The sequence below is a fragment of the Macrotis lagotis genome, chromosome 5, assembly GCF_037893015.1.
Source record: "Macrotis lagotis isolate mMagLag1 chromosome 5, bilby.v1.9.chrom.fasta, whole genome shotgun sequence".
Lineage (NCBI taxonomy): Eukaryota > Metazoa > Chordata > Mammalia > Peramelemorphia > Peramelidae > Macrotis > Macrotis lagotis.
Genome location: NC_133662.1, coordinates 240,350,444 through 240,371,026, shown reverse-complemented (window position 1 = coordinate 240,371,026; position 20,583 = coordinate 240,350,444). Strand labels below are relative to the sequence as shown.

The 20,583-nt window shown below is 44.3% G+C and overlaps 1 protein-coding gene and 1 long non-coding RNA gene across 3 annotated transcripts in view; one reads left to right on the top strand and one right to left on the bottom strand.

The window, feature by feature from the left end:
• Positions 1 to 7,587: 7,587 nt before the first annotated feature.
• Positions 7,588 to 20,138, bottom strand: LOC141488760 (uncharacterized). Of its 2 annotated transcripts, XR_012468781.1 has the most exons (3): positions 19,875 to 20,138; positions 16,967 to 17,047; positions 7,588 to 11,894 (listed from the first exon to the last, which is right to left on the bottom strand). It is a non-coding gene; the product is annotated as an uncharacterized LOC141488760 (long non-coding RNA). The 2 variants fall into 2 exon arrangements; XR_012468780.1 differs by having other exon boundaries at positions 7,588 to 17,047.
• NUFIP2 (nuclear FMR1 interacting protein 2) overlaps positions 19,433 to 20,583 on the top strand; it is a 30,046-nt gene continuing 28,895 nt past the window's right edge. Inside the window, exon 1 of the mRNA XM_074189104.1 lies at positions 19,433 to 19,983. Within this exon, the coding sequence (XP_074045205.1) occupies positions 19,530 to 19,983 (454 nt within the window). The 5' untranslated portion in view covers positions 19,433 to 19,529. The remainder of the gene's footprint in view (positions 19,984 to 20,583) is intronic.

Below are 20,583 nucleotides of genomic sequence, written 5' to 3'. Positions count from 1 at the left end.
GCACATGAAACTGTGAGTCTTTATTTTATGCAGCCTGCGGATTATTATTTTATATGGTTAAGTATATCATAAATCTAACACATAACTTTCTTTTGTTGTTGTTGTTGTTTTTTTCCGCAAGGCAATGGGGTTAAGTGGCTTATTATTATGTGTCTGAGGCCAGATTTGAACTCAGGTACTCCTGACTCCAGGGCCGGTGCTCTATCCACTGCACCACCTAGCCGCCCCCAACACATAACTTTCAAAGCTGTCCTGCTTATCTGTGATTCCTTCTGGCTCTCCTGTTCTCTTCTCATTAAAAACATTTTTTTTTATCTGCTTAGCTCTCTATCCTCTAGGCCAGGGCATACAAATATGTCTATATTTGAATCCAAGTCATCAAGGGCTAAGCCACCACACTCACCTGAAGAGTTCTAATGCAACATCCATATTGTTAAATGACAGGTTACCTTTCCCAGCAACAGGTGTCTAGGATTATAATAAGCCTCTTGAAACTGGCTGACAATGGAAGTGAATATACCTCTCCATTTCCTTTCTGTAACTGTTAATGAGTTCCTCCTCCTCTTCAGCTTCAGTTTAATAATAAAAACTCAATACTGTATCATCAATATGCAAGTATCTATTTACATAATATAATCACAGGGAGTTCAAAGTCTTTATAAATAAAATCTTCAAAAAAGGAACATCAAAAAATACTATTTCTAGTTAAAGATGATGCAGCTAGATTGCACTGTCTTTATATTGGAAAAAGGGCATTGAGCATCAGTTGGGTATTGAGAATGATAAACAAAGGATGGGTTACCTTAAGTGCCAAAGGACCAGGGGAAAGCCTTCAGTGTATGTTGGGTGGGTTGACTAGGGAGGGATTTTGGGAAAACGTGGACAAAAATTGTAAAGGATGAAGAGTGCTGGGGTTGAGACTGGCACCAGTAGAGGGAGTATCCCTATAGACAAAATCATGGCTCTGTCTGAATAAGAACTGGGGAGTTTATTTTCCCATTAGTTGATTTGGGATACAGAGATGGTGCTGTAGCAAAATATTCAGTTCCTCGAAGGGACCACAAGAATAGAGCGTAGCCCAGGTTTTGTTGGCAGATGCTGGCTACCATATTGCTCCCTACTAAGTTAGGGGGTGTTGAGGGGAGCTGGACAAAACTCTGATAAGAGTAGATATCCCTTTTTGAGTCTTTGGCTGAATTTTCAACAAGGGCAATAGTCTATTTTAGGATTTATTTTTTTGCAAGCCAGTAGGGTTAAGTGGCTTGCCCAAGGCCACACAGCTAGGTAATTATTAAGTGTCTGAGGTCGGATTTGAACTCAGGTCCTCCTGACTCCAGGGCCGGTGCTCTATTCACTGTGCCACCTAGCTGCCCCAAGGGCAATAGTCTAAATGTGCAAACTACCTCATAACCCTTTGCTGGCCCTACTGGGAAACAAACCCAACTCTCCGATCTTTGCCAGGCTCTCTTATAATGATCTCATGGCCAAGATCAATAGATGCGATTGGATGCATGACTAGATCCAAAGAGTACTGTTTGAGGGATTGTCAACTCAGAGGGTTGTCTCTAGTGATAGATTACAGAACTCTGTCCTCAGACCTTTAACATTGTAATTAATACATAGAATGAATTCATAGGTGGGCAGTGGGCTTATCAAATTTGAGGATTATATAATTCAGAGTTGGATACTTCCTAGGCTAAGTAACAAATTTGAAATGTGAAAAAATCTGCACAGGTAGAAACAATGGGCTACACAACAGGTTGAAATGTAAGAGGGTCCCAGTCAGTGATGAGATGGCAAAGAGGAGTTTGTATTGTATTCTAGAGACAACTAGAAGCTAAAAGGACCTTACTGAGAATGAGAGACACCAAGCTTTAGGAATATTGCTTTGACAGTTGTGTGGGAATTAATTGGAGAGGAAAGTGACTGGATTCAGGGAGGTAAATTAAGAAATCATCACAATAATCCAGGGAAGATGTGCTATGTGCCTGGACTAGGGAGATGGTCCTGGGGCTACTGAGAAAGGGATGGAATGGGGTAGTTAGGTGGCACAGTGGATAGAACACCGGCCCTGGAGTCAGGAGGACCTGAGTTCAAATCCGACCTCAGACACTTAATAATTGCCTAGCTGGGTAATTCACCCCATTGCCTTAAATAAATCATTTTTTTTTAAAGAAGGGGATGGAAGGAAGAGGCATTGTGAAGGAGGAATCCATACAACTTGGCAACTGATTTGTTAAGAGAGCTAAGAGAGAGTGAGAAAGTGAGCATGTCCCCAAGGTTTCCAATCTAGGTTCTGGTCCAAGATGCCCTGGATAAATATAGTGAAGTGTGGGAAAGGGTGGGTTTGAGGGAAGGATTGCTGGAATGTCTCATTTCTTTATGGATCCCATCTCCTCTTGCCCCTTCCAGGAGCCACTGCCAGCTCTCATCCTATGAAGATGCTTCATACATCTTCAATTTTTCAGTCTCTGTTGACTTTCTTTCCAATTTCCTCCCCCCGCCCCCAAACATGCTCTAGTAACCTGAACCCAAAAAGAGCCTTCCCTTAACTTTAATTCATTCTTTAAATGCCCATCATATCCTTCTACCCCATCCAACTACTAGGCTACCTTTCTTGTTTTCCTTGTTGACTGGTTCTGGTCCTCTTCATGCTTATACTTCCTGAAAAAGTTCTTTCACTTTCTTCCTCCATTTCCTCCCCATCCACCCTCTCCTTTATTCCTTGCCTTTAAGCCTCTGTCCCCACTACCCTACTGAAACTGGTTCCTCTGATGTTAACAACTGCCAAACTGAGTGGCTTCTTTTAGTTTCTCTTTGATGGATTTGGCTACCTGTACTCTCCAGATACCCTTTCCCTCCTTGGCTTAAGGGACCTCACCTCTACTTGTCTTCTGACTCTGTCAACTATCATTTAGATCTCCCTTGTTGGCTCCTCATGCTCATCCTGATATGGCTGCTGAGTATTCTCCAGTATAAAATAATAGCTGATGAGCAGATCAAAGCCCCTTACCATCTGCCTTTCCAATCATCTGGTACCTCCCTCTGACATGCTCTGTGATACAATTCCTCTGGTCTACTTGTTTTAGCTCCTACCTTTACATTGGTTGTCCCTTCTGCCTGGGATGACTCCCCTTGCCTCATCCCTATTTCCCCTCAGCTTCCTGCTTCCTTCAAGACTTAGTTCATATGCCCAATGAATAATAAAACTGATTATACCCTAGACCCAGAAATATCCAAAAAGAATAGAAAAAAATGGGAAAAGTCCTACATATTGAGAAATACTTATAGCAATTTATAGTAGTGGCAAAGAACTGGAAATTGAGGGGATGCCCATCAATTGTGGATTAATTGAACATGGTATATGAACACTATGGGGTTATGGGATATTACTGGTCCATAAGAAACCATGGATAGTCAGACTTTAGAGAAGCATGAAAAGAGTTAAATGAACTGATGCTGAATGAAGGGAGCAGAAGCAAGAGGACATTGTACATTGTAATTATACAATGATGGATACAGCTCCTCTCAGCAGTTCAAAGAGCTAGAACAACACCATCCTCATCTAGAGGAAAACAAAACAAAACAAAATAATGTTTGTCATATTCACCTTTTAAAAACTTCTCTTATGTTTTCCCTTCCAATTCCATGGTTTCCTTTTTTTACCCTTAGTCCTAATTCCTTTAATATGTAAACATGTTAAACAAAAATGAACATGGACAACTTTTCCTTGATTGTTCACCACTAAGGGGAGGGGGATGGGGAGGGAGGGGGATAGAAAAATGTATAACATAAATATGCAAGAAGATGAATATTGAAAAACTTTCATAACATGTAATTGGAAAAATAAAATAAAATATCAGTTAGAAAAAAAGACAATTCAAATCTCAATTTCTGTAGAAGGCCTTTTCTGGGCTCTTCCCCTTCCTGCCAGCAAGTACCTTCTCTCTGAGGTTAACATCCATTAATACTTATGAGACTTGAAAATACATAGTTCAGCAGCTAGATGGCGCAGTAGATAGAGCACCGACCCTGGAGTCAGGAGGACCTGAGTTCAAATTCAACCTCAGACACTTAATAATTGCCTAGCTGTGTGACCTTGGGCAAGTCACTTAACTCCATTGCCTTAAATTAAAAAAAAAGAAATCATGATGGCTAGATTTTAGAAAAGCCTTGAAAAACTTGCATGGACTGATGCTCATTGAAGTTAGCAGAACCAGGAGAATGTTGTACACAATAATAGCAACATTGTGAGATAATCAGTCATGATGGATGCATTTCGTCTTAGAAGTTCAGTGATCAAGGACAGTTCTGAGAGACTTGTTAAGGAAAATGCCATCCAAACCCAGAGAAAAAATTATGAATTCTGAGTGCAGAGCAAAACACACCATGTTCACGTTTTTAAACTTTTTTCTTTCTTACTGTTCTTTTTTTCCTCTTTAGTTCTAATTCTTCTTTCACAACATGATTAATATGGAAATTTGTTAAACACAATTATGTATGTATAACCAATAAGCTGTCATTGGGAAGGGGGTGGAAAAGAAGAATGGTAGAAAAATGTGGAATTCAGAATCTTTCAAAAGGATGAATGATGAAAACTGTAATTGTGTGTCATTGGAGGGAAATGTTTTTTTTTTAATTTTATTTAAAGCAATGGGGTTAAGTGAATTGCCCAAGGTCACACAGCTAGGCAATTATTAAGTATCTGAGGCTGAATTTGAACTCAGGTACTCCTGACTCCAGGGTTGGTGCTCTATCCACTGTGCCACCTAAGCTGCCCTCTGGGAAAATGTTTGAAGTCATTAAAAAAAGAAAAGAAAGTACAATTTTGGCCTCTCTTGGTTTAAAGGGAATATTCTCACTAGGAAGCTTTCCATGTCAATGCAATTTTAGATCCAGTCTGTGTTCCTATCTCCTAAAAGTAGGAAGGAATTTAGCAGATAAGAGTTGGGGAGCAAGGGAATTCAAAGCATGAGAAATAGCAGGAATGAAGCTAGAGAGGCAGGACAGTGGAATCTCCTGGGTCCTGGAGTGTTCTAATTTGACTAAAACAGAATTATACCTAGGAGGGAGAAGTAAGAGATAAAAGACAGGGTGGAGTCAGATAGTGGCAGGTCTTGAATTCCTGGATGAACTTTGCTCAGTAGACTGTGGGGAGCCAGTTAAGGGTTTGGGGCAAAGGAGTGGCTTCTTCTTTCTCTACTTTGGTGATCTCATCTAGGTCCATGGCTTCAGCTATCACCTTATTCAGATTCCCCATACAATAATGCTATGCTGACCTTGCCAGAATCCAGATTCACATCTTCTATCAAATCCATGTCCCTTTTTTTTTCAGTTCTCCTCTTCCTCTATCTCTGCTGACATCCTTTAGTATCTCCTTTTTCTTTTCTAGGATTTTGATAAACTACTCTCTCCTGGTTCTCCTCCAACCTGTGGAGCTGCTCCTCTGTCTCCTTTGATGGTTCATCACCCAGAGAAACCAATTTTGGGGTGTCCCTGAGGACTCTGTTTGGGGGCTCTCCCCTCTTGTCTCTCTGCACTCCCTCTCAGCTCCCATGGGTTTAAAGAGTATTTCTGCACTGATGACTCCTAGATCTATAGATCCAGTCCCAGACTTTCTACTGAACTTCAGGACCCAGTCACCAACTGTCAATTGAACATTTCAAACTGAGATATCTCAGATTCAATATGTCTACAGCAGAACTCCAACACACCAATCTTTTAAATTTCTCTATTTCTGTTAAAGGTATCTTATCCTCAGCTCTTCTTTCTCCCTCACCCCAGAGAACTCTACCCTTTCTACTTTTACTATATCTCTCTTACCTGCCTACTCACCAACTGCCCTTCCTCTCAAACTTCTTATCTTCTTTATATTCAATCTGTATATACTATTATATATATTCTTGTTGCTTTCTCCATTCAAATGAAAATTCCTTGCTTCATGTGTTGTATTTATAGTATTGGGCAGCTAGATGGTGAAGTGGACAGAGCATCAGTCCTGGAATCAGAAAAACCTGAGTTCAAATCCAGTCCCAGCTCTTTACTAGTTATGTGACCCTAAGCAAATCACTTAAGCCTGTTTGCCTTGAGTTTCCTCATCTGTAAAATGAGTTAGAGACGAAAATGGAAAACCACTCCAGTATCTTTGTCTAAACCTCCCCCCAAACCCAATGGGGTCATGAAGAGTCAGACACAACTGAAAGAATGAAACAACAAAATTTATAGCTCTAGCACAGTGTTCAGGCATGTATTGTCCTGTTACCTCAAGATGAGTATGTCTGAAACTTATGTTATTCTGATTTCACCATTTTGGTCAGTGGCACCAAATATTGATCTGGTTGCTTCAAAACCTGGATATTATATTCTCTCTCCTCTCATAGTCCATTATTATCACCAATCTATTGATTATACCTTCCCAATATCTCTTACATCCTTCCCTTCTCTCTTCCCACTGATAAAAGCCCTTGTTACTGCTCATCTATATTAAAGCAACAGATTCTCTGGCTTCCTTTCTTTCTCCCTCCAAATTTATCATTCACAATGATTTTCTGATTTGATATAGAAAGAGACCCTGCTGAAGTTTGAATTGCCTGACCTGGAGTATGTCCCTTTCCCCTTTAACTCTGCATTAAGGATGACTGAGTGAATCATGGCTAATCATAAACCAGGGCTATGCCCTTGAACCTGGCCTTTAAAAGAAAGACTAGAGGGTCAAAGACAAAGAGTCAGGGCAGAGATGACCACAGAGAAGTTGGTCAGATGAATGAATGAATAAATGAATGAATGAAAAGCATAAAATCTTAGTATGTATAAAACAGTGCTAAGCACTAGTCATACAAATGGAAAAATAAAACCTTCTAGTTTTCAAGAAGCTCAACTTCTAATAGGGAATGACAACCCAGAGGTTTCAACTGGAAGTCAGAAGAGTCTGAGCATCTTTAGGATACAGTGACAAAATAGACATAATCCTCTAATGTCATTTCTACTGATAAGATTCTATCAGTTTCTGATGCTGAGCCATCTGAGAATGCCAAGGACTGTAGTAGTGAGAACTCTTTTCTGGGTTGTCACCCACAGTGGTAGCTGCCAGTCTGTGTCTTCAGTGCCTTTGAGAGAAGTCTTCACAGCACCATGATTCCTCCAAAGGAACCATGTGCATCTAGGAACCATATAAGCTTAGAAGAGGGGAGAATGATGTGACCCCAGAGCCACTACAGAGGGACAGAGTTTTTGGAGAATCAAGAGAAGTTTCAGGTCTGAAAAAGAACCATGGACCTGCAAGGGACAGAGAAGGGTTATGGGAAAACAGGAACCTTAATGTACTGCTGGTGGTACTATCAACTGGTCCAATCATTCAGACAAGCAACTGGGAACTATACCCCAAAATCCATTTAACTGGACATACTTTGACTGGATGATTCTACTACAAGGTTTATATCCCAAAGAGATCAAAAAAAGAAGAAAAGAATCCATATGCACAAAAATACTTAGTTATTCTTTTTGTGCTAGTAAAGAACTGGAAATTAAAGGGATACACATTAAAAGAGAAGGAAACTGGGAAGTCTTGTAAGAATTTATGCAGTGAAGTGAGCAGAACCAAAAGAACAATTTATTCAATTGCAGTGATGATGATGATGATGATGATGATGTTTGTCTTTCATTCTTGAAGAGGACCAAAACATGGAAGAGGTGATGCCAAGACATGATTTGGATTTGAATTTGCTGGGCTCCTTCAATCTAGATGACTAGAGATGGTCCTGGAAGAAGAGAGGCAGCAGGGTTAAGTGACTAGTCACACCATTAGTAAGGGTCTGATGCTAGATTTGAAATCAGGTCCTAATTTTAGGGCTGGGGCTCTCCCCAAAGCACCAGCTAGCTGCCCAATTGCAGTAATACTGTAAAGGCAACTTTGAAAAATTGAAGAACTCTCAACACAATAAGTGACCATAATTCCAGAGGATTCCTCATGAACATAGTATCTGCCACAGGTATCCTCCATTCTGGTCATGCCATTCCTTTGCTCAAAATCCTTCACAATTCCTTACTATAACTAGTATTGAGTTTAGTCTGGCTTTCAAGGCCCTCCACTATCTGACTCCACTCTTTCTTTCCATTTTTAGGTTTTAGTCTATGTTCCAGTTAAACTAGTTTATTCATGGTTTGCTCTAGATTCTCCCCCACTTTTATAACCTTTGATCCTTCTGCCTAGAATGCCCTTTCCTCTTCTTGTTCAACTATGAGCTGCATCCTATCTTATTGTTGTTGCAGTCCTTTGCAATCAAAGATCACGACATCAAATGAATGTCAATATGACACAATATGAATGCTGAAATCTGAAATCAATAACTATCTTTCTATGAAATCTTCCCTGATCTACAAAACTGATAAATGTGCCCTGCCTGGACCTCACAAAGCACTAGATTTGCTTTTCATGTAATATACTTACGTATTATTTTCTATTATAGCTCTTTCTGTATTTGTCTATCTTTCTCTACTAGACTATAACTCCACAAGGCCTGGAGTCACATGAAGCAGGTCATTCTAGTTTCTAAGAGCTTAAATGATAGGAAATGTTTTTTTCTATTGAGCTGAAATATGCCTCCTTGGGATTCCAGTTCTTTGGTTCAAATTTTTCCCTCTTTAGCCAAACAGGAGAAATATTCAGGAGGCATGTTTATTATGCCCTGCCATTAGTCCTGATTCCAGGACTAATGCATAACTGCATTAGTGACAAGATTGCCCCCCCATCTACCATCTATTCTGAACTAAGAATTGATTCAGCAGGTAGAGGAAGAATATGGAGAGAGACAACAACAGAATGACCCATAGGATGCTAGGTGGTTTCCTCAGGCATAGACAAAGATCAAAGTAGAGTCAGATCTAGTAGGTTTGGGGCTCACTGCACCACTGTTTCATGTCAGTTCTTTTAGAGGAATAAGAAGTCTTTCATTGAAAAGCTGAGACACGGGGCGACCAGGTGATGCAGTGGATAAAGCACCGGCCTTGGAGTCAGGAGTACCTGGGTTCAAATCCGGTCTCAGGCACTTAATAATTACCTAGCTGTGTGGCCTTGGGCAAGCCACTTAATCCCATTTGTCTTGTAAAAACCTAAAAAAAGAAAAAAGCTGAGACAGTTACTTAGAGAACAGTGATAGTAACAGTAAATTCTTGGATAGTTACAGTCATTTCACTTGTCTTTGAGTCTTTAGCATATAACATAGGGCCTGAAATGCATTAAGAGCTTAGGAAATACTTGGGTTATCGATCAAAAAGAGAACACAAAAGAGACTGGATTGTATTTTTCCACAACTGCTCCACGATAGGATGTGAGCTGCTTGAGGACAGGGACTGTTTCATTTCTATCTTTTTATCCTCAACACACGGCATGACATGGGGTACACTGCAGATTGTTGAATTCAACCATGGGGAACATAGGCCTCTCCATTTTAGGTACACTCAAAAGGAGAAGCCAGAGGAGCTCAAGGCCAAAGACCTGTATAGGGAAATAGGAATGGGGCAAAGGTAGGACCCCCTCCAGGTTCCTCTTAAGAGATAGCAGAGCGAGGACTGAAAATGGAGATGGTTTACTGTGGGAACCAATCCTTGTTGGAACAAGGATTCCAAGTGATCAGTACTGGTAGTACAGCCCTCCTGAATCTGCAGCAGCTGGGCCTCTAAGCACAGAAGGAGGCCTGTCCTAATCAGAAGAGGCAGCTCAATTTGTGGAGAATGTGAGATCTAGGTTGGAATCCTATCTCAGTCCCACAGACTAGTTGTGTGGCTTTAGGAGTCCCTGAATGTTTATGGACCTCAATTTCCTTCCCTATAAAATGGGGGGGGTTGGACTTGAGGACTCTAACATCCCTTCCACCTTTAAATCTCTGATCCCATCAGCTCTCTGGGTCTCAGTTTCCTCATCTATAGAATGGGGTTGGACTTGATGGCCTAGTTCTAGGGTACTATGAACTGTCCATTACTTGGATTTTGCTCTAGGAAGTTTGAAGTTGGTAGACTTGCTTACTGTATTCAAAGCCAAGCATTAGTGACTTACCTTGCTCAACCCAGAAGACATGAGCACTAGCAATCCTTGGGAGATGCCAGGCAAAGATAGTTTCTCTAAAAGGAAAGAGGATGAATGCAAGCAAAATCTAGGTCCAGTGGCCAAATATGAATCAAGATGACTAGAAATGGCCCTGGATGGGAGGCAATCAGGGTTAAATGACTTGCCCAAGGTCACACAATTAGTAAAAGTTAATTGTGTGAAGCTGGATTCAAACTCCCATTCTCCTGACTCCAAGGCCAGTGCTCTATACAAGGTAGTAGACTAATGGAGGGCTATCTTTTTTTTTTTTTTTTTTTAGGTTTTCGCAAGGCAAATGGCTTTAAGTGGCTTGCCTAAGGCCACACAGCTAGGTAATTGTTAAGTGTCTGAGATCGGATTTGAACCCAGGTACTCCTGACTCCAGGGCTGCTTTATCCACTATGCCACTTAGCCACCCCTTGGAGGGCTATCTTATAGGAAATACTTATGGGTTAATTGGAAGAAGCATTGGGTTTAGGGTAGAAGACCTAGTTTTAAATCTTGCCTCTAAAACCACATAGAGCTTGGATAAGTAGCTTAACTTCCCTAGGCCTCATCTATATCTCTATCTGTAAAATGAGGGAGTTCAACAAGATGGTGTCTAAGGCCCCTTCCATAGCTGCCTCTAGGACCCTAAGATACTTTACCTATCTAGACAATCTTCTAGTCTACAAAATAGTCACAGATATCAGCATTCATGGAGTTAGACTCTTTGGTACCCAAGGAGAAAAGAACATCGAGTGTGAGGAAGGTAGGGTGTAGTTGGTCTTCACAGGGTAGAGGCTCCCTTTGAAATCCATTACAAAGGGGGAATGGCCCCAGCCAATTACAAAACTTTGAGAGTTCTCCTAATCTCATTCCAAAAATGACAAACCCAAGATTAGAAGAAACTAGTCCTTAACTGATCAAGAATGACCTAGAAATCTCTTGACCTCAAACAACTGAGTTTGTGCAATTAGGTAATTGAATAATATCCCACACACCCCGTGACTATTGGGGTTCATCAAAATAACATACGTCGCATGATGTGTGTGTGTGTGAATCATATTAGCGACATGTCATGGGATGGGCAGACCTCTTAGACTGTAACTCAAATTCTGAGAGCTTATGAAAAATCCAGGTGGGAGGGGAAAGAGTTTCTAAAGACTATATAATACCTGATGTAATTACCCTACCTTTTGGCTCACACTAGGAGAGGTACCTGTATCCAGTAGGATTTGGGAATAAAGTGTTTCATTTTCTCTCCCTCCAGAAGATTTCTTTCGTTTATAGATAACATTGGGAAATTGAAGAAGTGGGCTTCAAGAATATCCACCAGCTATGGCAAGAGTTGTTATTTTCTATAAGGCCCATTAGAGCAGAATCTTGATCAAGATACAGTTGGAGAGGAAACTACATGTTGGTGTCCTCAGATTTTCTAAACCTGAGAAAAACATCTGCCCTGAATTAATGAAACTGGATTGGTGTGCTGGGTTTTTTGGTTTTTGTTTTTAGGTTTTTGCAAGGCAAATGGGGTTAAGTGGCTTGCCCAAGGCCACACAGCTAGGTAATTATTAAGTGTCTGAGACCTGATTTGAACCCAGGTACTCCTGACTCCAAAGTAGGTGCTTTATCCACTATATGCCACCTAGCCACCCCTGTTTTTTTTTTTTAAACTGAGATAGAACATAAAAGTTAGCTGGGCCTCAGGAATTCCAAGCAAAGGTCGCCAACTTACCCTGCCCCAAAGTTGCTTAGTTCTTCTTCAGCCTTCTCAAATCTTCAAGGTATTTTTTCATAGGCCTGAAGCTGGCTGCCAGGCTTTTGATGAGAACTGAAAGGAATTTGGTTCCATTTAAATATCAAATGATGAGGATTGCTGTTGTGGAAAGTGAGCATCTTATTAAAAAAGAAGTGAAAATGGGCTGAGTTGCCTAAGGCCTAAGACAGCCTCACAAAGAAGGAACACTCCCTTTTAAAGCCGAAGATCTTTTAAGATGTAGGAGAGAATTGCTTTGTAGAGAAGTAGCCACCACTGGTGGAATGAAATTGAGGTAAAAGCTAAATGGGAGAGGAGTGCTAATGGGGCCAAAAGCTGGAAGTTTGAGTTATTCAGAAAATGTCCTTCCTTTACTCTGCTATCTTGGCTCCGCCTCTGAGAATGTCCTTCTTCCCTCAGAAAAAGTGGTCCAGGAAGTGGTCCTTTTCAACCACTGTTGTGGAAATAGCCGGGATACTCCCTTAGGTAAGAGAGACTATTCCCTTGTTATTTTCTTTGCTATTCAACTGATTAAAACCTGGATATTTGGTTAATGGCTCCTGATCCACAGGTAGATAATAGATTGACTAGGGGCAAGAGTTATATTTGCATGACTGAGATTATTCCAAACAGCTCACCCAGAATCCGGTTAATGAGAGAGAAGTTCTAAGACATTCAAAGAGGATGATTGGGTAAAACAAGCCAATCTTATTCAGATTTTTTTTTAAATACTGACAAGAATTTTAGCTATTCTCTGTAGTCTCTCTTCCTAAAGTTGGTTAAGATGTGGAAATTCTTTCTAGGGAAGTCTGTTGTCTTTCCTAAGGAAAAAGTTTGATGACTTGAAGGAAACAAGTTAGTGTAATTGATATTAAATGAAACCCCCAAAATGTTGCTACATCAAATTAAATAGAAGAAACCACTTTTTAAATAGTCAAGACTTTAAGGATTACTGATATTTTGGTCCAATGTGGTAGCTTGAAGAGTCTATACAGATCCCAGCAAACAATGATCAGTGAGAAATCTGATTTCAGCAGGCTGACTCGATATATTCTAGGAAACCCTATGTCTATGGGCTACCTTCCCTGCTGAAACCGAGCCTGATAGAATTTACTGTTGTATTTACAGATTGCCGTGTACATTCCAGGTGTTCAATAATGTGTATTTCTTTCAAATGGTAAAAACAGGAGCTATAATTTCCCTCTCTAAGTGCTGATGGCCTACAATATGGTTTTTTCTCCCGGTTAGGAAGACTAAAGATCTATAACATGTGATTCTAAAAAAAGATCTGAGAAACAGCATGAGAAATGACTGCACTAGAAAGCCAAAGGGCCCATAAAACATACATCTACAAGGTCGTGTGTGTGTGTGTGTGTGTGTGTGTGTGTGTGTGTGTGTATGGATATATACATCTTACACACATATCTGGGGTGGGGTGTCTCTCTTTTCTTGGAAATTAGTAGAACAGTGGGGCAGCTAGGTGGTGTAGTGGATAGAGCACTGGCCCCGGAGTCAGGAGTACCTGAGTTCAAATCTGACCTCAGACACTTAATAATTACCTAGCTGTGTGGCCTTGGCCAAGCCACGTAACCCCATTGCCTAGCAAAAACCCATAAAAAAAATTAGTAGAATACTAGTTCTGGGAATTAGAGTATCTGTATTCAAATCCTATTTTTGAAGCTTACTCCCTATGTGACCTCAGACAAATTCTCTGGGCTTTAGTTTCTTAATCTGTAAAATGATGGTCTCTGAAGACCCTCTGAAGACATAGGATCTTGGTAGCTAGGTCATCCTTTGACAGACTTGAGATCTAATTATAATCTTAAAGTCTAGAATCAATCAGCCCCAAAAGCAAAACTACTAATATTATGAAAGTACTAATATTATGAAACTAGGTAAGACCTTCAACCTATTTGTTTCAGGAGTGTATAGGTGTTCAGGGAGGACTAATATCTGGTTAGAGGGCTTGCTGAGCCCTTTTCAGGGCTATTCATCCACTTTTGTTGTCCATTTTCTCTCATATCTCTCACTTGAGTCTTCAAGAAGCTTCAGCATATACAGTGGTCACACTCTGGCAGATGGGCTAAATCAGGTTAGGGGTAACCAACAGATCTCAAACCCATTGGTGAGTTAGGGGGATGTTTACCCCAAGTATGTGAAGACTTCACCTTGAGGAATGGGTAGATTAGAACAATCTGATCCAAAGACCATGAAGGTCATCTACAGCATCCTGGGCCATTGCCAGTGGTTCTTACTTCTGTTTTGCCACTGGACAATGATGACTTTGGAAGAGTGAGACTGATGAATATGTACAATTCTGCCTCACAAATTCAGTTCACTAAAGTCATCTGGGATGTTTCTTGTTCTCTTTGGAAATGAAGGACAAACAACAATTTGTATTTCAGCTTCTCATACAAAATGAGGATAATGATCTGTCATTTCTAACCACAGAGTTATGGAGAGAGTCTATAAGGAGAGAAATGGAAGTTTCTTAAGAAATCTCCAAGATAGGTATGCACAAAAAAAGAAATGAGAAGCTTTATTGGAATGGTAATTATGAAGACAATGAGGTTAGGAAACACTTTACATGATAATCTAAGATAATGTGACCTTGCAATAGCAGAGCAGGAGCTGCCCCCTAGTTCTCATAGGGGAAGGGTATGAAGTATAGGTTATAGGTGAGGCTCTTTGAGTATCATTAATTCTGTGTAAAGCAACAAGATAATAAGAAATGCGGCCTTAGTTCCCTGAAATCCAGGCCAAACCACTTTATCTCTGGTAGATCTGAGGTTAACTTGACTGCTTTTTTGCATGGAAGTGAAGGTCTCTGGATTACTTGGTGGTGCCTTAGTAAACAAGTTTCATATTTCTGGCAAGAGTAGGCAACAGATGTTGTCTATCTCTGTGGGATCATCTGAATTTGTGTGCAAAAAGGAACATCCTTATGGATCTCCCAGAACAAGCTACAGAAAAATAGAGAGGGAAAGCAGTGTGGTGCAGTGGAGAGAGCAGATCTGGAGTCAGAGGACCTGGGCTCTGTTATGTGTTCTGAAGGCAAAGAATTCATTTTATCTTCTCTATAAGGGGGAGGTTGGTGTGGATGATCCAAGAAAGGTTCTACATCTATGGTCTTATCCATCCTGAGCGTCAGAAATAAAACCAAACAGGCTGGCCATTCATCAAGAATTATAGCAGTAAGGGTGGCTAGGTGGCACAGTGGATAGAGCGCTGGCCCTGGAGTCAGGAGTACCTGAGTTCAAATGTGACCTCAAACATTTAATAATTACCTAGTTGTTTGACCTTGGGCAACTTGAACTTGGGCAACCCCATTGCCTTGCAAAAACCTAAAAAAAAAAAGTTAATGGCAGTAGCAGGTTGTTGTTCTATCACAAGATTCCCTCTTCAAACTTTATCTCCTTGGAGATTTAAGGGTGAAAATACCTTTTCTTAAGACCTAGGGGGCAGGAACTCTTTCTGAAAGATAGTGATATGGAGATAAACACATGGTCTGCATGGCAACACTGGTCCCATCCTTCAGTTTGAGACTCGGGGCTAGTTCTTTTTGGCTACAGATAGGAAATAAGAAAATAACTTCTTCCTTTTGTACACTGTTGGAGAAAGCGCACCTGCCCGGCAGCACCTAGACGGATGCTAATGCCCAGAATGCACTAAAAGCTAAAAGTTGCTATTTGTTCTGGTTAAATTGACTGCCATCAAGAGGCTGTTTTGCTGGAAATTACAGCTTGCAGGGATTGCTGACCCTGGAGACAAGTGGGGCCAGCTGCCTTCTTGCAAGTCACTGAAGCCCATTTTCAGTGCCCAGGCTGTATGATTAGGTCTAATGCAGACTTTTTTGATTTGTATTCTTTTAGACTTTGAACTGGAGAGATGAAGCCTGGTGGCATGAATCTGAAGCTCAGCACTAGGAACACACTGCCTTGGATGGAGAGTTGTATTCTTCCCCCCAAATCACTTCAGGGTCATTACTTCATTCATTTTCATAGCATTTTGGTGCAGACCTTTCTGCAGATGGGGAAACTGAAATGTAGACTGATGTAAAGTGACCAGTCAAGGGTAGATTTAACTTGAGTGGCCAGGTCACCTATAGAAAAGGGGCAAAGAAGTTTTATCCTTGAAAATTAGCACTCAGACATTACTTTTGTACTGGACACCAAACTTGTCTATGTATAATATAACCTCATCTATGTAGTTTGGAATGATTATAAAGCCCTTGAAGGAAAAGGAGATTCCACAAAACAGTAGAACAAATGATGCACAGAGGCAGTAGCCCTGTGTCCATATCCTCACTCTGCCACTTAAATACTAGGTAACTTTAGGTAATTATTTCAAGTCTCTGTGCCTCAGTTTCCCCCTCTGTAAAACAAAGGTTTTGCAGGTTTCTTCTGGCTCTAAATTTCTGCGCCATTTGAATTCTTTTTTTGCAAGGCAATGGGGTTAAGTGGCTTGCCCAAGGTCACACAGCTAGGTAATTGTCAGGTTGGATTTGAACTCGGGTCCTCCTGACTCCAGGACTGGTGCTCTATCCACTATGCCACCTAACCTAATGGGGGCGCCATCTGAATTCTCTTTGTAGCTTATGGTCTTAAGGGGAGTCACCTGGGATACAAAGAGGGTAAGTGATTCATCTATGGTGATACTGCCAAGACTGGAACCCAGTCAGATCTTTTCTCCTGCAGGTTAATCTCTATCAGGCTAAGTGATAATCACTTTTATTTTTATTAAATCCATTTGACACCTTAAAAAGTAGTATGAGATTCAGACTGTCCAATGATTATTATTTTCATTCAGTTATTTCTTTTTTCAACTTGGCTTTTGTATCATAGGAGGTCTAGTAGACATCTTACTGTCAACTACCAAAAATGATGGGTCTGGTGCCATTAATCTAGGTGCAGATTCCAGTTCAGAGAAGAATAAAGGGCAGCTCAGTTTGACAGAACTTTGAAATTCAGGAGTTGGTTAAGTGTGGATCACGATTTGTGCTCCTGGAAACACCATCACTTGAGTGAACACAATGGAGACCGCTTTGGCTTTTATTTCTAACAAGATGATGCTCCAAAGGTCAAACAACTGAACTGAAAACTTTTATATCCAGAAAGCCACCTAATTCTGCTTGCTGAAAGACTAACCTGAGCTCTCCTTATCTCCAACCTGGTCCCTTCAAAAGTCTTTATTTCGAAATTTGTGTCTTCAGGCAAAAATTCTGAGATCTAAAAGAAAATGAGCAAAATTTTTTTTCTATAATGAAATGAAACAGAGGAAATTCTTCACATGGGAAATTCTATGATTTTGGAGGCTCTGTGATTTGCCTAATTTTGAAGTTGGAATCACCATCGGAGGTAGTTCTGATTTCCACATAATACATTTGGACAAGGTTTTTTCCCCCCCCAGATTATAGTTTGTGTAAAGTGAAAGTTAATTATTACAGTTATAAAACTGAACTCTGCATTGCCAACTCCTCTGATGTTATGTGATTTCACAAGGAAAACAAGAAGCTCTGGAATGAAAGATTATTATTCCCAGATCATTAGAGCTGCAAGGGACCCCGCAGATCATCACTTTACAGTTGAGGAAACAGAGGCTCTGAGAGGGGAAGTGATTTGCCAAACACATGAGGCATTTTTCATTAAATGTAGCAGCTTCTCCTATGTCTTTCAGACGGACACAGAGAGTATAAATGCAAGGCAAAGGATGTGAAAATTATAACTTTATAGCTAAAATATTTTAAGATATAGTTTTGGGGTCAAAGAACTTGTGTGTATTTTAAAGAGTTCATGAAATATTAGAACTATCACGACTAACACTACAATAACAGGTACTTTTCTTAGTAAAACACTCATCCTTTTCTCCTCCAATTTTGCTGAGACCACTCATAAATTGCAATTCTTTTCAAATTTAAGAGTAATACAAAATGATTTATCCAAGGCAACAGTCATCCACGGTAAAAGAGAGGAAAAAAAAGTGTTACACCTCATCCTTGGTCTCTAGGAAGGAGAAAAGGTATTTTGGTTTTTTTTTGTTGTTTTTTTTGAAATATCTTAAGCAAAAAATCTCAATTTATCTTTTCAGTGTACTATACTGCTTGCCAGATTTTAGAAACCACAAGGTAAAAGATTTGAAAGCTATCATCTATGAATAAAACTGTTTTTTAGATATCAGAGAAGATCTCTAAATGAAATTTTGATTTTTTTTAACCTCTAAATCAAGATAGGAGAACACAGATCCAGGGAAAAGTTGGTAGCTTTGAGCTCCCTGGGGTAGATGGAGTCACAGAGTTGGAGATGCCCTTTAATAAAGCATGCAGTTCTGATTTTAATAAAGAAACCACAAAAGTCAAAATGATTGACAGTTTGGACAGAAGAGCCAAAAGGTGTGTTATGGAAGCCCAGGGTGTCCAAGAAACAAGAGCAAATTCTACCCTCTTTCCACTAGATGTGACATTGACATCATTATTAGTTGAACATTCCTCCTTTTTTTTTAGGCAACTTTAAGGCAGAATATTTTAATGCGGGGGGGGGGGGGGATATGTTCATTATAATTATTTGGGGAGCCAAAAAAGCAGTTGTCATTTTAAGAGACCCGGCTCAAGACAGTTTTCAGATAGATTTCATATGAACCTAATAACGTATGGGTGGAAAAGGATCTCTGGTTTCTGGCCTCTTTGTGTCCGCCCACTGCTTGTAGAGGGCCGGAGTTCCCGGGGCCTGTGCAGAGCAGGGGACCCAGACTCGGGGGAGCCGAGTTCAAGTCCATACTCACACCCTTACTAGCTTTGTGACCCTGGGCCGGTCATTTCCTCATCTGTAAAAGCCCTCCCCGGGTCAGGGGCTCCACAAAGGCCGGGACCCCGAGGGAGGCCGGGACCCCGAGGGAGGCCAGCACGAGGCCCTGGATGGGATGGGGGGGCTTGAGCCCCTGGGCCCTGCGGCCGCTCATGGGCGGCGGTGACTTGGCCAAGGTCACAGGGCTAGACCGGGCCCCCGAGGACTAAGGCGTCAATGCCCGGATGTGTCCCAGGTCTGGGGGTGGCCTCTGCCCCGGGAGCCCCCGAGCCCCGCCTGCGCACCCCAACTTGTTGCTCCGGCCGCACCTGGGCCCTAGCCCCGGGGGTACCCCTAGAGGGGGTCGAGGCCCGCCCTCAGGCCGGCCGGCCCCCCACCCCGGCACCGGGGCGCCCCCGCCGCCCCGCACTGCCCCCCGGCACCGGGGCCCCCCGCCCCACCCCCGCACTGCCCCCCCCCGCCCCCGCCGGCCCCGGGCGAAGTTGGCGGGGCGCGCTCCGGACTCGGGCCGGGGAGGGGTCTCGGGCCCGGGGGGCCCCCCCTCCGCCGGCCCCGCGCGCCGGGCCCGGGCGCCGCCCCGAGGGGGCAGGCGGCCCCGCGGCCCGCGGAATCTGCCGCTCCGGACGCGAGCTAGCGGCGGGGGGCGGCGTGTGGAAAGTGCTGTTGGCGGAGCGGGCCTGGGCCCGGCGGCCCGGAGAGCCATAGTGCTGACGTTGGAGGCCCAGCCCTGCGAGGCTGCGCCGGGGAAGTGGCGCTCGGCCGGGGCGGGCCCGCCGGGGGGCGGGGCCGGGGGCGGGCCCGGGCCGGGGGGCGGGGCCCGCGGCCCGGCCCGGCCCGCCGATTGCCGGGCGGCGCCTGCCAATCTCCGCGAATCCCCCAGTCAGCCGGCGCCCTGGCGAGAGCCACTCAGATGGACTGTGTGCGCCCGGAGAGCAGCCCGAGACGGTCCGGAGACGGTGCCGCCGCCCGCAGCGCAGCCACGGAGTCCCCGCCGCTTTCAATGGAGGAGAAGCCCGGCCAGCCCCAGCCGCAGCCCCAGCCGCCGCCGCAGCCCCAGCAGCCGCCCCAGCACGGCGGCGGCGGCGGCGGCGGCCACGGCCACCACCACCACCCGCACCACCACCACCCCCCGCCGCAGCCGCCCCAGGCAGCGCCGCCGCCGCCGCCGCACCACCACCACCACCACCATTATTACTACTACAACCACAACCACCACCACCACCACCACCAGCACCACCAGCAGCCGCACCAGTACCTGCAGCACGGGCCCGACGGCGGCAGCCCCAAGGCCCAGCCCAAGCCGCTGAGGCACGAGCCCAAGCACGCCCTCCAGCCGCACCAGGAAGCGCCCAAGAAGAAAACAGGTCCGGGGGCGCGGGGGGCGCGGGGGGCGCGGGGAGCCCGGGGTCACGGGGCTCGGGGACACCCTCCCGCCCCTGCTTCCGCCCGGCGGCCGGCGTGACCTTCGCGGGCCCCCGCCCCGCCGGGCCTCCACGCGGGGCCGGGCCGGGCCCGAGGCCTCCCCTCCCCCGCCGCCCCCGGCGCCGCCCGGCCGCGGCCCCGGCCCACCTGTGGCCCCGGCGGGGCCGAGCCCGGCCCGGCCCGGGCGGCGGGGGGCAGGGCCGGGCGGCCGCCGGGGCCGAGGCCTGGGCCGCGCCGCGCCGCGCCCCGCCCGCCCGCTCCGGGGCCGGGGCCGGAGCTGGGGCCGGGGCCGGGCCGGGGCCGGGCCGGGGCCGGGGCCGGCGCGGCTGGAATGTTCCCCGCTCGGCGCGGGGCCGCTTCCTGTCCGCCATGTTGGGAGCCGATTCCTGTCACAGGCCCCGGGGCCCCGCGGGGGGGGGGGGGCGCGAGCCGGGCGCGTGCCCCGCCCCCCCCCTCCCCGGCCCGGCCCCTCCCCCCCTCCCCGGCCCGGCCCGGCCTCGGCGCTGGCCCGGGCCCGGGCCCGGGGGCGGTTGGGGTCGGGC